At 39.9% G+C, this 17913-nt stretch overlaps 1 protein-coding gene across 1 annotated transcript in view; it reads right to left on the minus strand.

Moving 5' to 3' along the window:
• The window catches only part of rimbp2a (RIMS binding protein 2a), a 68745-nt gene that overhangs the window by 24056 nt on the left and 26776 nt on the right, over positions 1 to 17913 (minus strand). The window contains exons 6-8 of the mRNA XM_062434191.1: positions 4958 to 5047; positions 3036 to 3158; positions 296 to 400 (exon numbers count right to left, since the gene is read on the minus strand). Coding sequence (XP_062290175.1) covers positions 296 to 400; positions 3036 to 3158; positions 4958 to 5047 — 318 coding nt within the window. The remainder of the gene's footprint in view (positions 1 to 295; positions 401 to 3035; positions 3159 to 4957; positions 5048 to 17913) is intronic.

Here is a 17913-nt window from a genome sequence, read left to right on the forward strand (position 1 = left end):
GACATTTTTTAGCATAGAGCTCTTCGTCACATTATCAAATAATATAAAAGGAGAGCTGCAGTTCAAACAAGATCCAGTGATTTATGGATTGGTTTCTGAGCTCTTAATATTTCCCAATACAGTAGCAGTGACAGTGATTCAGCATAAACTGGCTACTGACACATCAATAACTGAACAAGGAGCACTGGCATGGAGTCACTGCTCCCATCACAAAATCACTGACCCAGGGCGGCTACGTCAAAAGTATGACAATGAAGCTTTAAATGACCATTCTTTCCTACTTTCATCCACATACCTTTTGCAGTTGATTGATCTCCCTCTGCTTGGTGTGAAGGGCCTCCAAGGTTTGCTCATGCTCTATCTGTAGCTGCTGCTTCAGCTCGACAGTCGTGTGCATATGCTAGAGAGAAACACAGAGAGAAACAGAGAGAGGATGTGGTTAGGATGAAAGATGTTATTTAGAGATGATTTTCGACAGTATCCCAAAAGAACAACTCGACCGTAATCTTTCTCTATTGATGGTGACAGATACAATGCAGCTAAACCTTGCAAGTCTGAATAATTATCAGAATATTGCTGGCACTGAAAGGAGGGTGGATTCTGCAGTGGGCTGGCTCATCCTGGCAAGGAGCCTTTGAAGAATTGAACCCAATCCACCTGACTAGCAATTATCTGCAGGCGATTCTGATGTTTGTGAAACAAATACATTTTGTAATGTCAGGAAATTTCTCGGTTGCATCGGCTTAAAAATCATAAATAACACAAATTAAAACAAAGTATTCACCAAAGTCTTGTCGTTGAAACCAATCGATAAAATTCACTGCTCAGGTATCATGTTATATGGGCTTTTTATATAATTTGTAAGCATATATATCACACCCAACCTACTGTATACCCTGAACTGAGTCAGACAAAGCTGTCACACCCGGTCACCCATGCCAAACCCAAATCTACTCTTTCCCAAATTAGCCAAGTCATGACTATACAGTATCTATGCAGAGTCACGAACCAGCTGCCACATCTTGCAGAAACAGAGTTAAGGCCATAAGATGTTTCTGCAGGCTTAAGAAGAAAAGACAGCTTAGAAAGCTCTGACATTCATCATTTTCTCTCTGTGTTCTCTCTCCCTTGAAAAAAAAAGAAAAGCCTCTTTACCTCCTGGAGTGGCTTCGAGGTGTCCTGAGCAGGCAGCCACTGCTTTGCATAATCAGGGAGAAGCTCTAAGCTGCAGAAAGGACTGGGCTGGCTGAGGGGCTGTCACTGGAGCCTTAGAGGAAAACTTTATTTCTTTTTAACTCTTGGATATTCGGGGAGGACTCCATGAACTCACCTACATTTTCTGCAAACAGCCTATTTCCATGTAAAAACAGACAAAGAACTCAGTAACTCCACTTACTGGGGCAGCTGGATTTCGCAAATGCTTGGGGTACTGCTTCCCAAGACTTTTTTTTCAATGTTTCATTGGATTCACATCATCAACCTTCCTTAAAAAAATTCTGCCCTGAGGCTAGTGCCAAGCTTTCCTATCCCTGAAGCATCAGTGCAAGTAGAGATGCAGCATGAAAGGGGGGAAAAAAGGCTGTTTGTGAGGTGCACAATTCTGTAAAGTCAGATACTTTTGAAACAGGTGATGTCTAGTCTGACAGAAGCTGTAGACTTGAGACTTGGATTTGAGTCTGACATAAAATGGACAGTTGTTACTTGAGAGTAACCTGAGACCTGACTACCTAAAGACTTGATCGAGATTGAAAGCAAAAAGTCCAACTGAAATCACATTTAGTCATTTTGCAGCATGCATTTAAAATCTATTGTTCATCTATATATTATAGATAGAATTAAAGGGAGGAAAGAGGTTTGTCAGCCAAACTCTACAATGAAGCAAGGCAACAAGTGCAAAGTCTGCATCTCCACAATTATGACACAAAGACCCAGGTTGAAAAAGGACAGAATTTTCCTTTTAATGAAGCTTTGCAGCGTAGTTAGATGGAGTGTCCTCTTCAACTGAACCATTATATTTTTATGGTAGTTATTGCCCTGCACACCCTCTACTGTGTGACAGACTGGCCCAGAATAACCAAAGGTTGTGTTGACTGGTGTCTTATTCCCTCATAGAATAAACCTTTTATTACCATATTATATAACTTTAAAACCAAAATAGGCAGGGCTGCATCTCACCGGCTTTGACTGAACCTTTAAAAAAAAAAAATCAGCTGTCAGTCTTTTTCTGTTTTTTCATGTTGTGTTTCCTCCGTCTGTGTTTCCTTCACCCACATTGCCCTGTGTAATTTTCCCTAAATAGTCTCTTTGTCTTCATAATCAATACACAATGAGAAAGTGACAAACTTTCTTTGCTGTATTAGGGAGCAGGTCGGTTTTTCTCAGATGGGTACATTTCTCTCTCGAATATCCTGACAAACAGACAATCGATAGGAGATGCAGGGAGGCGAGGATTTGTAATGAGAATGCCTCTCGCGGCGCAGCAAGGCTGTGTCTGATTACTATTGGCTGACCCGAGCACCATGAAAAAAGAGCTTCTCTTAGAAACCCATGAAACTTCACCTCCTGCTTTGCATCGCTTTTTTTCTAAAGTTTTCTTGGAAAACAAACACAGGGGTGATGGGAATTATTTCCTAAAGCAGCAGTGAACATCTTGGTGTGATGGTGGTGGCCGAGCAGAACAACTGAGGGGAACAAGGGATGAATGAACACAGAGGAGATGGGAATGATGTGGAATAAATTACCCCCGGTATATTTTATCAATCCTTGATCTAAATTTGGATTTAAATATACTTATATTACTATCAAATCCATACATGTAGATGATTAAATCCCTGTGGGAAGAGAAGGGAAATTTACTTCTTGGGGGAAATATAAAAAATGCGAATTGAACCATTAAAGGAGGGGAAGAGGGATGAATGAAAAAGAGAATTAGCTCCAGGTTCCCAAGACTTTCCTCAAAATTAAAGGAAGATTAAAGTGATGCTTGCATCAAGAGATAATTGCGATGAAAGCACATACAAATCCAGATGTCTCACCTTTAGAACCTTTTCCAGGCTCTCCACTTTGCCTTGAAGTTGTCTCCTCTGCTGCTGGGCCACGTCTCTCTCCTGGCTCACCACAGCAAAGGTCTGTTTCAGCTGGTCATAGTCTGATCGCACCTATGTGAACAGATGAAGATCGGGTGCAAACAAAGGGAGGGATAAGAAAAAGACAATGTGAGAAGAAAAATAAGAAAGAAAGAAGGAAGAAAAAAGTCATTAAAGAAAAGAAAAAACATCAAAATGAGGAAATATGGAAATAAATTTAATTTCCTCTTTGCTCTTCTTTAAGAGTTTCAAAGTGTGACAAGTTTTTTGTAGATTTTTTTAAAAGAAGGAAACAACCATGCAATTTTGATGAGGTTTGTCCTTGCTGTAGACCTACTTTTTACATTTATGAATAGAAGTGGCTTTTTTTTGGCTGGAGGGTTGATTATGAGTTCACAGTAAGAAGAGAAATTAATCAGCACATTTCCATTTAGCCTTGATGAGACAGAGCTGCTGACTTGAGCGTTCTGCCTCTTGTTTCTTCGTCAGTACCGAGGCCTTGAGCTAAGCTGGTTCCTGTAAAAAGTGGCCTCATAGGATTGAGCAGAACTATCCCTCAACTGTACACCAATCATCTCATTAATTAACAAAACACACAAGAGTGCACAATAGATAAGCTCACTTACTCAAAGTTCTCAAAATTAGACTAACTAAGATGAGTTCATTCATACAAAGGAATTTATGACTGGAGCTAGAGTCAGAGGCTCCCAGGACCCATCTGAACTCAAACAAAACTCAAAAAATTCATATTAATATTAATATATACATTTTCTTTTGACAAAAAATTTCTTTCTAAAGACAGTTTTTAACAATTAATTCCCTTCCCTGACAAAGTTCCTCTTGAGCAAGATTTACTTTTATTGAATAATTACTGTTTAGTTCTGTTAAGTCTTTGTTTCCTGTGTTTTTTTCTCTCTTTCAGCTTCTGTCTTCCCTTTTTCCCTCTTTCATTCCCTCCTAGAATAGAACACAATAGAACAGAATAGAATACACTTTACTCTCCAGTCCAGGCAAGAAAATTGTCCTTGGGCTCATCCAGGAAAATATGAACACAAACATGTCCACATTCTCTCACTGTTCACAGTCCAGTACATTTTGCTCATGTCTTTGCTACGATTGCCCTTACAAGCCGGTCACACTCATTCATACTGTATGTCTGACGGGGCTGGGCCCCACTTTCCCTTTTCATCTCTGTGCCCACCTTGTCAGTGCACAGATGGCATCTTTTTGTGTGGCACGGTGAAGCAAAAGCTTTGAGCTGAGTCCCTGGACACGTGTCAAATCTGCCCCCTCTGTGAAAGTCACTATTAGCGCCAGAGTAACTAATCGCCTACCATCACGGACAGTCACTTTCTCTGTCTGGGTCTGTGTGTGTGCGTGTGTGTATTTATGTATGCATGTGTGCACACTGGAGAGTGTCTAAAGACACAAAGACAGCAGAGGAAAAACGAATTTGTATCGGACGCTTCTTTAATTTCACACCAAAAACCTAAATGGAGCATTAAGCTTAAAAATACAACACACGACACTAATACCACATGTATACATCCCCGAGTGACGAAGCAATATAAAAAACACAAAGATGCAACACATGATAACATATAGTATATGATGATAACAAGGCTGCATGTGTATTGATCTGCAGAGATGGATCACAAATGTCAATAGACTGATTTTACAGCCATGTTGTGTATGTGATATGTAGCCTCTATATCACTGATACTGCAAAATAAAAAAATATGCTTCAACACTGATCATTGGCTGGTTGACCACTCTGTGTGTGTGTGTGTGTGTGTGTGTGTGTGTGTGTGTGTGTGTGTGTGTGTGTGTGTGTAACACATTCTTGTACACTGCACATGTGAATGCCACACCTTGTCATACTTGGTTGCCTTTAGGTGGCCATTGATCAATTCAAGGTTCAGGCGGTTTTTCTCCTGCAAGGCAGCATGGAGCTTTGCTTTCTACAAAATAAAAAGAGAGAAACAAAAGAGTTTAGTGTGTTGTGATATGATGACACAGGATCTTCTCTCATTGCAAAGACTTCAATGCTTGGCTGCATCATGCATCGTCGCAACATAATCTTAAAACTATTACATAAGTGACAAATGAAAGACTGAGGTTAGTGCCGATCCCACCCTCCGTCTGTACGGATGTTTTTGTGTGTGTGTGTGTGTGTGTGTGTGTGTGTGTGTGTGTGTGTGTGTGTGTGTGTGTGTGTGTGTGTGTGTGTGTGTGTGTGTGTGTGTGGCTAAGCTTTTCTCTAAGATGCTGTCTGGAGGACAAAACCCACAGCTGCATACTGTCACCAACCATTTGGTATGTGACATTAGGGAAGGGAGGGGGAGAGAAGAGAAAAAAAAGAGGTGGAATGGAAGAAAGTGGTGAGGCGAGAGAGGGGATGGAGGGTTAAGGGGGAAGAAACTGGGTTGGAGGGATGGTGTGAAAACAAAATAGGAAGTGGAAAAGGGTTTGAGGGAGAGCTATCTAGGCAAAAAGAAACAAGCAGAGGAGATGAAAGGATGGAATAAGAGAGAGCTGGTGTGTCAGTTGAATGATAAAATGCACAAATGAGCACGTAGTGTCTGAAAAAACTAGCAGGCTCAAGTTGCACGCCATGTAGAAAGGACTGAAAAGAGGTGAGCAGTTCCTGTCTGCACTCTCCACTGCCCAGATTCACATTCAGAAGTTGTCGTGCCGCTGGTGCTGCAGGTACTCAAGCATTACATAATTACGCCAGACTCAAACTAGGCCAATGCTCTCCTCCTATCACAGTTCTGAGCATTCAAGAGTGATTTCACTGTGACTGGCCATATCCTGGCACATACTGTAATACCACTTCATGCTGCTAAAATGGGTCCAGACTGTTGATTGTCATTCTCAGCATCCCATATTTATTATAGTAGTTGGGACTTTTTAGTCTTTTCAGCTTTAAACAAAGAGCAGTCTGCAAAATGAGTTGATCATGTTCTGTAATCCTATCTATTATTACCTGAAAATAGTCATAACATACACCATATACACATGCAATATGCACTTGAGTCTGATTGTAGTGATATACTTAAGCAACCAAAGTGCTCAAGCTTTGTATGCAAGCTTCTGCAGAAGAAAAGACGGTGCAGCACAGAGGTTTATGATCAAATTTATCAGTACAAATCAAGGAACTCAATAAACCCCCAAGGAAAGGAAGAGCAGAGAGAGAAACAGACAAAGTGAGGGGCCAGCCAGGTTCATCCATCTCTTTGTGTGCAGGCAGAGAGACAGCCATGGCTGTCAGAGGAAGACACAATCAAAACAAGACACAGCTAGAGAACAGACAAGGACAGGAAGACACAGAGACTGGTGAGTGAGTTCACTCGCTGCTCTTATTGTGCAACGCTGTCGCTTCAGCACATCACTGTGGACCACAACGCAGTGTAGAACCACATATAGATTAAGTGGCAACCAGAAATGATCTTGTTCCCCTGCTTTTTACTGTTAATTATGGAGACATGGCATATCCTGAGGTGCCAGCTGCAGCCGTCTTCTGCTTGACCCCTCAGGACACGGCCTTGTAGATGACACCATAAGGAAGTAGGATGGGAACGGATGTAAAGATAACTGGAATCAAAGGATGTGTTGAAATTTTACAGCTGGAGAGAAAACTGACAGACAGAAACAGGAAGACGGGTCCGGCAAGAGAAGATTTAGAGTTTGGTTGACAATTTCAGAATGTGACAACAAAAGAGAGAAAAAAGGAAAAGAATTAAGAAAATGAATGACCCTTTAAGGGTTTCTTTTTATGGGCCTGAGGAATAATGTCTCCCCTTCCACTTCCCCCCACTTCCAGTGAATCACACATTCACAGCTCTTCTTAACACTCCACAACATCTTGTAAACACAGTGCTATCATGCAAAGCCAAGGGACACGCACACATTTCTGTGCCAATTTATACCTTCAATATGCACAAATAAACAGAAAAATCTGGTGCGAAGATATAAAGGATATGATAATTAGGCATTCTGTTAAGGAAAAAACAACTTGACAGGGGATTAACAGCCCTCCAAGGACATCTGTGCAGATCCACATTTGAGTGAAAGTGTGGCATGTGTGTGTGTATGTGTGAAAATTTGAGATCCATATGTGCGTGCAGAGAGAGTGGACAGGCTAGGGGGAGAGACCTCAACACCACTAATGACTAATTCACTCTGACAACTTCTTTCTTCTTTCTTCTTCTATCTTTTCTCTCTATCTATCTTTGCCTAACACAAATGCACACGCACACGCACACGCACACACACACACACACACACACACACACACACTAATGCATGTACTTTCCCTTCCATCAGTGCCATGATTATCGTTCTCTCCCCAAACCCACTAACTTAGCTCCTGGCTCTAAATCTGCTCTGTTCACTGCAACCAGCCTCTCAGTGAGCTTAGAAAGTCTGAGTCAACTGTGGATCCATATGAGCGACTTGTGTGTCTCAATTCATTTCAGTCTCTGTATCAGGAGTATTAAATGATGTTGTTCTCTGTATGAGCCAATCAATAACCTTACAACAGTAGTATTTTTCTCAGCCTGGAATCACCCAGTACACTTTGGTCTTTGTACTATTAAAGAAACTAGATAAAAGTGTTAATTAGTGAGCTTTAGAGGACAGAGTCAGGATAGCTGTTTCCCCCGGCTTTCGGTTTTTATGCTATGCGAAGCTAATCATCTCAAGGCTGTCGCTTTGTACTTAACAGACAGGCATGAGAGTATTATCAATCTTCTCATCTAACACCGCGAGAAAGACAATTATGCTTATTTCCCAAAATGTCAAGCCATTCCTTTAAGGCTGAACACAGTGATGTAACTAAAAGTTGAATAATGGAACAAATCACAGTCATCATCATCCATGTTCTATATATATTTTACATTTTGTCGTTAAGCATAAGCTTTTATCCAAAACAACTTAAAAGTAGGAAAGACAATCAAGCATTAGAATACAGTGGCTCCGAAAAGAGCAGTGGTACAAATTCTCAATCAGCTGACCAGGTTATATGATTATTATGAGTAAGAAAACAACTGGAAGTTTAATAAGAAATACCATGCAAAACAAGAAAGAAGTACAGAAATCAACAAAGAGCTAAAAAGGTTACGAGGCAGTGATGATATACACAGACATCATTCATTTGCAGACTGGAATGGACAGGAGGGTGCATAATGTCTGATGAGTGACTCATTGTAGGAGGGTGCCATTCCAGTGGTCGCCTTAAGGGCAGGCATCACTTGATGCAAACCACCACCGGGAGCCAGTGGAGGGAGATGAACAGAGGTGTGACATGAACTCGTTTAGTTTGAAGTCGGTTAGGGTATAAACATTTTATCTGTGTACTTTTACTTTTGGTGTCATTTAGTACAATTATCTTTATCACCATTTGTTGTGGTAGCTGTAGGGAAAATAATTAAGACAACTTCATGTCTGATTACATTGTCTATATTCTCAACCTATATGTCTTCTTGTCATGTCTTACAAGGGTGAATGTTCTTTTTTTTAATTTTAGCTCTGTGTATCTCTGCTCTGTGTTTTTTAATGAACGACGACTGTTTTTATTATTTATGAAGTTTACATGGGTTAGTGCTGGGCTTTACTGTATGAGAGCATGTACAAAGTTGCATTTGAGAGCAATCCTTATGCAAGTAAAGCAAAGCTCACAATGAGATGCCGATGTCTCAACAAATACTCCTCAGCAACATGTTGGCCTGTCAAAACACACTGTGACAGGAGTCGACTGAGATCAGTTAACAAAGCTGGACAGAGCAGATCTCCTGACCAATAGAAGAGCAGCAACACACACAACTTTTTACAAGCCTGACATGGTTGTGTGCGAAGATTTGACAGTGATTTGAGAAATCCTTATGTGTGTTTAGCTGTTTCTTTTTTTTCCATTAAAACATTCCACTCAACAGAGTTTTTGCAGCCTCTGCTCTTCAAACCTTTTCAAGCAACCTGATGTATACTACTCGTAGTTTGATGTCCCTGGAAGGGGCCTAATTGTACCATGAATAACACAATTATGACAGATTTAAGCATTGCCTCAGGTCATTGTAATATCATGCGTCATGGCATCAGTAAAAAGCTGCATCATGTTTTCTGCCATGTGAACTCTATGTGCTCTGGTCCAAAGCAGACCACTAAGTTACATTGATTTGGCCGACAAGATGTCAGTATATTAAGTTTATTTAGTATTTCCCACTGTGTTCTGTTAACCTAATTACGCAGAATGGCAACTGCTTGAAAATTATTTAGTTATTGATCTAATTTGATGTACTCAAAGAATCTGCTGACATGGGAACATAATGATCCAACTTGGTAAATATGAATGAAACAAATTTAAAAATAATTCCCTCTGTTCATAACAGACCACATCAAGCTTTGTTTGATCAAATTTATTTCTGTCTTCACTCATTGCTGTTGTGGGTAGTAAAGGCTGGATTTTAAAATGATGTAAGCCTCTAATTTATTTAAGGAAGTGTTTATTCTTAGAAATTGTGGATATGCCTATTTAGAATAAATGTGCCATTAATGGGAATTACTTGCATCATCTAAATGTTGCCTCTTGCCAACACACAGAATCTATATATTAATTTAGAAACATAAGCACAAATATAACATTATTTGAGTAAGAATAAGTGAGTTGCTGCCGCAGTCATAATGAAGAATAGATGCAGGATGAAATCATGGGTGCAGATGTTTCTTCAATGGCTACTGCTGACTCTAAATGGGGTGCTTGTGGATTGAGGAGTGCTACTGTTCCCCCTCAACTCCCAGGACGATCATCATTAATCAGATACCAAGGTGGAAGCGCTTTGTTTCACTTAACCGTGGGTGGTAAGATGCTGATGACATCTGCTGTCTTCAGTGGGAGCACTGGTAAGTCAGAGGCAAACAGAGATGCACCATGATCCTATAAATTTAAACAGTGAAGATATGACCTTGATATATATGACCAAGACAAAAATACCACCTAAGTTCATGTGAGAGTTAAACTGGAGTTAATGACTGAAGTTTATAAAGAGAGATCATGTGAGACAAATTTATTTTTGGTAACACAAAGACTGTATTATCACCCCATTCTTTGCTTAAAGCATCACCACCTCTCTTGTGTTCTCTCTAAGTTCAGTCTAGTTGTTTAAAATGATCCTCAAACAAAAGACTTCATGCTACTTCTGATTATTTCAATATTATTTCATAAACAGATAACCGCTACCACTTCCCTCCACTAAAATGTGTGCTTTGAGCTAATAGGATGACTGCAGCTTGTGTGTGTGTGTGTCAAAGACTGTTCCGCACTTATGTGGTTGGGAAATTGGAAAATGGAGCCAGAGCCAGAAATTATATCACACCACTAATAGCTGCTGCAACATCGGCTGTCTGTTCAGCACTGTCTAATGTCTGAAGCAGTCAGGACCACGGATAGCTCCTTTTAAACTATGTACACCAGGACGTGCTGTAAAATGTTACTAATAACTAAGAAACTTAAAGTCCCCCTCTACTCAAAAATGTGTTTTCTGAATTGTTACTTCCCTTGGATGTTTGATTTTCACTGTTAAGAATGCAAAAAAAAAAACATTAAAAAAAAAAGCAAAGTAAAAAAAAAAGGATTTGATTTATTTTGCGATGTGACAATGCTGTGGTTAAGGTCTGGTTAGGGTAGGCACAAAAAACATCACTTGAAATGCGATCTTCATCTAAATATGAATATAAACTATGGCAGACACAAATTACTATCAGTCTTAAAACATGTCTAGAGGGGATCTTTAAAAAAAAAACAACCGTGGTGGTTTTGCATGTGGTAGCACATTCTAGGCTAAAATACCATAAGTTTTCATATAGTATTTCATATTCAGTACCAGTTAAAAGTTTGGACACACTTTCTCATTCAAAAGAATTGGAAGGTGAGTCCAAACTTTTGACTGGTACTGTATATTTGAAGTATATTCACATACATAATTCAGTCATAGATGATCTATCTGTTTATTTACTGTAGTTATCATATTTTTTGTTTCCCAAGTCATCGCGGTTCAAATGTTTTACACCAATGTTTCCAAACTTGCTATTGTTAAAAAGCCTTACAGCATCTGACAGGTTTTTTTTGTAACTTGTGTGAACTGACCCTTTAAAAAAAGTGATTTACATAGTTGTACCATTTCAGCCATTGTATTAATTGGAAGTTAAGTTTGATTTATTTATACAAGATATTTAAAAACAGCATTTTTGAGTGAGGACTATTGAGTGGGGTTATTGCTTTTTAACACACAACACACACACCTAACAACATTTTCAAAGTGATTGCAGCTGTAGAACCACGTCTGTAGCATCATATTTCAAACATATTTTTACTGTGATGGATCACCCACCTACAGCACAATTCATGACCCATACCTTACTGAAATTTAAAAAAAAAAAAAAAACAGTGGCTGACTGGAGGGACAAAAAGAAGCTTTTTGCTCACATTGATAACTTCTACATACCTTTACCTCATTATTTGACACTTTGGCCACATTTAATTTGAAAATCCAACATTGTAATATTTTATATATATGACTGAAAATAAGGGGAAAAGCATAATAGGTCCCATTTGAGGAAGTTGTATATTAACATTGTACATCCCCACTTAATGAATTGGCTATGAAAATGAGGGACATTATGGAGATTTATTGTGTAGCATCAGCAAGGTCTTCACTACAGCATCAAAGATGATATATATCACACAAACGTTGTCCTCTGAAGGGCTTAGTAGGGGTTTGTCTTTTCACAAGAGAATGTGTGACTTCAATCCCACTTGATCTTCAGCCAAACAGCAGACTCCTTGGCAGAATGTTGCAAGTCTGAAGAGCATTTTGAGATCAATCATTTATAATGTTGTTAATACTGTCCATTACCTCTGGTTTACAACATGTGCATGACACCTGAGGAACTGCTTTGTAATAACCACACGTTACATTAACAAGCCATGGTCCGTTAGCATTTCAGTCAGTGATGTTCATGTGCGCTATTTTATTTGGAAAATCCACCCTTAAGATTTGGACTGTAACCTTCTGCATTACTCACAAGGTGCAGTTATTATTATTGTTTATTTATCAGGGACAATGCACAATATATTGTTTGCACCGGATATATCTTATATATATATATACATATCCATGATGTTCATATGAACTGTTACTATAATAGCATCATAGATAATTCATCAACATGCTATTAAAATATTCTCATTTACGTGTCAGTTTCAAAGCATTATAAATGGCTTAAATGCCATTCCTCTAACCTATGCCACTAATGTGTCTCTACAGGTGCCTCATTTATAAAACATGAATGAGTGGCTAATCTGGTTTTGATGGTGTGTGTGTGTGTGTGTACACATATATGTTTATTTGTGAGCACACATACTGTATGTATGTCACAGCATTTAAACCTGCGAGTCAAACTGGAAACACAGATGGCAGTGGGTAATGCCGATATAGTGAAGCATGCTTTGGAGAGTGTGTGTGTATGTCTGTCTGTGCGCATGCAAGCATGAATGAGTTGCATAACTAGCATCTCGAGGCATACATTAGCCTTAAGCTCTTGTGTACCGACAGTGCTCCAGACCTCTCATCTGAATCTCACAGATTCAAAATCCCTAAAAAATTATTCATGTGGCAAGAATTTACTCACATAATACACACACACACACACACACACACACACACACACACACACACAGAGTCTATCAAGTTAAAACCGTCAGTTCTCAAGACACATAATACCCTAATAATTTGAGGGGAACCCCCATGTTGTTAGTGGATAGGTAAATAAAGGTTTAAAGAAATGTCTGAAGAGGAAAGACATGACTCACTCCTGTAGATTTAATAAAGTGGATCAACTGGAGCTTGAATGGAAACCCAGCCTACACAGCCATACAGTCACAGACATGTAATATTAACATTATTTCAAGCCCAAAAGACTACTTTAGGTCAATGTGGCAGGATCATTTTATGTACATCCAAAATCTCCTTACAGGAAAGGAATCAAGTCGATTGTGCTAAGTAGGGGAAACATACTCTTAAAGTTTATCAAGAATGAAATGTTCAAATACATAAATCTGTGCACATATAAACAGCCTTCTGGGATATGTGGTAGATTTTTGTTCATCTCTCCTCTTGAGCAAAAATCAAACAGCTAGAGTTTTGTATTAAGCCCAGTTCTCTACATCCTGTCTGTCTACATCCTGTTCTCTAGTGTGTGTGTTTTAGCGTGTGCGTGATTGCATGTGAACTCCACTGCCTGCCTCTCAAAGAGCAGGAGACAATCCACAGTTTTATGGAGGAGAGAGGACAGAGGAGCGGCAGGGAGAGGCCGGTGCTACCGTCAGGAGAGATTAACTTCTCCTCCACATAACACACATCCTCATTCACCTCACTCTCCGACCTCCTCTGTCACTTCTCCTGTTATTCATCTGGGCTCAGCTTAGTTAGAATGTTTATGCTTGTGAATGCGTTGTATACATATGTGCTATTCAGTTTACCATGTTTAGTGTTTGTTTTTGAGTTTAATATGACTGTCTTATAATGATTATGTGGCTGTGTCTATTACAACACATATTTAAATCTTTATCTGTTTGATTCATTTATATAACTGTATTTTTAATGAAGCCTTTTTGAGAGGCATCTTGGGTGAAGCAACAGCAAACATGGAAACATGTTGCTTGGCCACATTCAGAGGCGCTCATGGACACATATGATGACGTGAACCAAAGCACAACTGATTTCTGTATGTAAAACAAGTGAAGTAACATGCCAAATGGTTACATCTATCTTTTTCTCAAGCTGTATTGCAGTGGGCTTAGCAGTATTGAAAACATTTGAGATATTAAGCAATTAGTTAGACAACAATTTTGATAAACTATCTTCCCAAATGAGAGGATTTGCTCTGAAGATGTCTTCTTGAAACATGTGGTGGACATTGTTCAGTATTTTCTGTCATTTTACAGACTAAAAATTTACCTGATTGATCACAAAAACAACAGATTGAGTGATGATTTAAATATTTTTTAGTTCCAGCCTCAAGGTTGTGCAATAACAACAATCTTACGTGTTAACTGAATGTCACACTATGCGAGATCAGTCTAAATCTCAGTCGCAATCTGTGCCAGAGTAAAAACTATGAGGCAGTCCATTCTGTGTAATATCATATTGTATTCTGATAGGTTGGATTGTAAACATGGGTTGTAACAACAGTCACATTGTGAGATTTCAGTCCTAAATTTCTCACTGTAAGAATTTTGATGCAGGCTGTCATTGGTCTCCGGGTCTTTTTACATCGGCGCACAATGGAATTGAATCTGTTTTTGTTTGACGACCAAAGATCTCATTGGAAACTTTCATCTAGGTCAGCCTAAAATCACATATTGTTATGGGGCATCTAGTTTTTGTAGCAGTAGACGTCATTCACATATTTGAGGCACACTATGATTCCAGATGTGAAATACAATCTGTCCCGGTTAGATCTAAATCCAATCTGGAAGAGGTCTGAACAGGACTAGGAAAGAGAGTTCCCATGTGTGCATTTTAACTTTTGAATGTGTATTCGAGTGATGCGTAGAGGTGCTGCAGCTGTACTGTATATGGGGGACCCTCGGGGGAAAACATTGGCTTCTCTTGAGAATATGTCCCATGCCCCACGGGGAATATTAAGGCATGGGAGTGTGCACAGTGCGTGCTGTAGCCTATGTACATATTGTGGGAGCAGGCAGTGAGAGTGAAATAGGGCTCCCATGACGTGGGCAGCAAAGCTTCCAGTCACATTGATGACATAACACATTTGATGTGAACAGGACCTATTGTTCCCTCGAGCCACGCAGAGAATATCAGAGGGCTGGAAAATAAGTTCTGAGGAAGATCAGTGTAATACTAATGAGGAGCCCAAGAGCTGGTTAGGGATTACATGTGCTTGGATGGACCTTCATGCACACATAATGCTTGGTTGGACCTTCATGCTCAGAATACACAAGTGCACGCACAAACACACACACACACACACACACACACACACACACACACACACACACACACACAAAACACATGGACATGCGCAAGCCTGCATACAAATGCTGAAGCACACACAAATCCATGAAACTCTCACACGCACATATACACAAACCACACCCAGGCAGGGATGCACACACGCATGCTTCTGTATGTTCACATACAGACGCACACCACACACACCACACAAATACACACTCGCCTGACCCCAATCTCCAGCAAAACATACTGCACAAGTGCTAAATAATTTAAATCTGACCTCAATGCACAGTTGCTAAAATGTACAGTATGCTAGAATTACACTGACAGAACCTTTGCTGAGGTTTCCTTGCCACTGGTTTCTATGGAGGATTATAATCTGGATTCAAACATATCTATCTTAAAAAGCAGCTACCAGGCTATCAGTGGGCTGGTTACTCTGTGGGTGAGGGCCAGAGTCCAGGGCCCTTTTTTAGTCTTAGTCCGTCCATGGCAGCTACTATGTATATCATCAAATAAGGGTATTTTTGCAATGCTTTACAGTGCAAAACTTGCATTTTATATTCATCAGCTGATGCCTCAAAATGCTGCAGACTGTCTTCTAACAGAGACAAAGCGCAGGGAGCGCATTACTCCAGTGTTGGCTGCTTTCCATTGGCTGCAGGTGGAGTTTAGAATTCATTATAACATTTGGTTTTTACTGTACCAGTCACTACACAGTGAAGCCCCTGAGTACATTTCTGACTTGTTTCTGAATTAACTCAAAGTCTCTGGATGTTCCCAGAGATGGATTTAAAATGAAGGGAGCAGATGGAGCATTTGCTGTCTTTTGTTTTGTTTTGTTTTGTTTCTGAAAAGACTATATAACTAAACATTATATACTGCATTACTAGTGCAGAAGCTACCAAATTGTTCCTCTCATGACAAAACAGCAACAATGCAGCTGCATTGGAGTACACTAGAATACATTTTTTGGCTTTTCACAAAACATGCAAAGCATCAGTTCAATTTCATGCATACATCTGTATCAAACAAACAATGAGAGCTTGGAATTTAAAAACACCCCTAGTCTCACAGCCTAGGTTTGTGTTTGGGTACAGAAAGTCTGCTTGGTGTCATTTTTTTAATTTTACTGCATGCAACAACAGATCTCCTTTATCTGTGGTTATTTTTTGTTTCAGAAGATTCAATGATACAAAAGTGGAGAAATCTATAAAGGCTCCTGTAACACTGGACAGCACATGCATATGACCGAGTTCTAGGTCTCAAGTGAGCGAGACTCAGTGGCACAGAGCAATAGGTGACAGTTACCGGAGCACAGGTCCTGTCATGTCATCTGTATCTGAACAGGCTGGCCTGTCTGACATTGTCTACTCATCTCTCTCTCCATCCTTCACTCCATCTAGTTGCCCTTGGTGTTTAGTCCACTGAAGGCTTCTGTCCTATGTTTAATCATTCAAGCACTTCTAGACACAAAACACCGGGGACTGAAAGAAAGAGTGGAGAGGAGAACAGAAGAACTGAGTGAAGGGAAAGAAAGAAAGACAGTGCACGACAGGTACAATTTAGGCAAGAGAAGATAATCGAGAAGTTATTTAGAGGAGCAGAGAGAATAGACTGAGAGTAAAGTCTGATCGCATGAGAAAGGAGCCTATGGAGAAGGACAAAAAAGAGGGGGAAAGACATGGGGAAGACAACCTAGAAATTGCAGGGGACAGTGGGAGATGATTAGTGATGTGGAATTAACAGGCCTTCTATCAGCATGTGTCCTTTGCTAAAGGGCTCACCTAGCCTGGCGATGTCATGGTGAGATTATGTAGCGATACAAAACCAAATAGGGCAAAAAATTAAGGTTTTGAAAGGGCACTTTGAGCTGCTACGCTGTCTTCATGTGTGTCAAAACTATAAACAACATCTTATAAGTCAGGTTGGGAGTAGGTTATGGAGTATTTTCGTGATGTCATCTAAAGGATGCTCTACACTTCTCCTGATACTGAGTAAGATGATGTAGATGGCAAACGAAACATCCATCTGCACCCATTCATTTTGTGAAGTCATTTGCATCACCTGTATGACAAGATAAATTAAGCTCTGCTCATATCAGCTCTTATTCAGCTGTATTTGTATTTTGAATTCAATCAGACATCCGCTCACCTCTCACTTTACCTCTTTCGCCCCAACCTCTTCCCCTTGCTTCCCCCCTCCACAGTTCTCTGTGCCTTTCCTTTAACATAACTTCTGTGTATCTTGAAAAGCTGCCAGGAAATGTGAGGAGGAAATGTTCCTTTATTGTTTCCCTCTCTGCTTCCCCCCGCTGGCTAAATGACATCAATCATCACAGTGTATGCAAGTGATCAATACAGCGCTCACTCGTATTCAGGCTCGCGTTTGGGAGCTACACATGTTGCGTGCACACGTATACACACATACACGCACAACTAAGGTAAGGGTGAGGGGAGGGAATGCCGGGGTTGCTATAGAAACTGTTCTTTCAGGTATGGAGTGTCAGGATGATAAAAAGTAGCAATGAACTATCACATCCAACATATCTGATGCCCTTTGAATTGTCTGAATGTAAGCCTGAATACAACCGTTGCAAACCGAAGCTGTCTCGTTTATTTGCCATCTTAACCAACTGGATGAATAAACATCTAGTACACCAAATAATCATAGTGAGTGTGCACAGCAAGTAATAAAATACTATAAAAATCACAGAAACAAAATACCAGCATAGAATAGACTATGTTGTGTGCAGCACAGATGCAGAGTATAGTAAGAGAAAGCACACATTT

Source organism: Scomber scombrus, chromosome 15, assembly GCF_963691925.1.
Source record: "Scomber scombrus chromosome 15, fScoSco1.1, whole genome shotgun sequence".
NCBI lineage: Eukaryota > Metazoa > Chordata > Actinopteri > Scombriformes > Scombridae > Scomber > Scomber scombrus.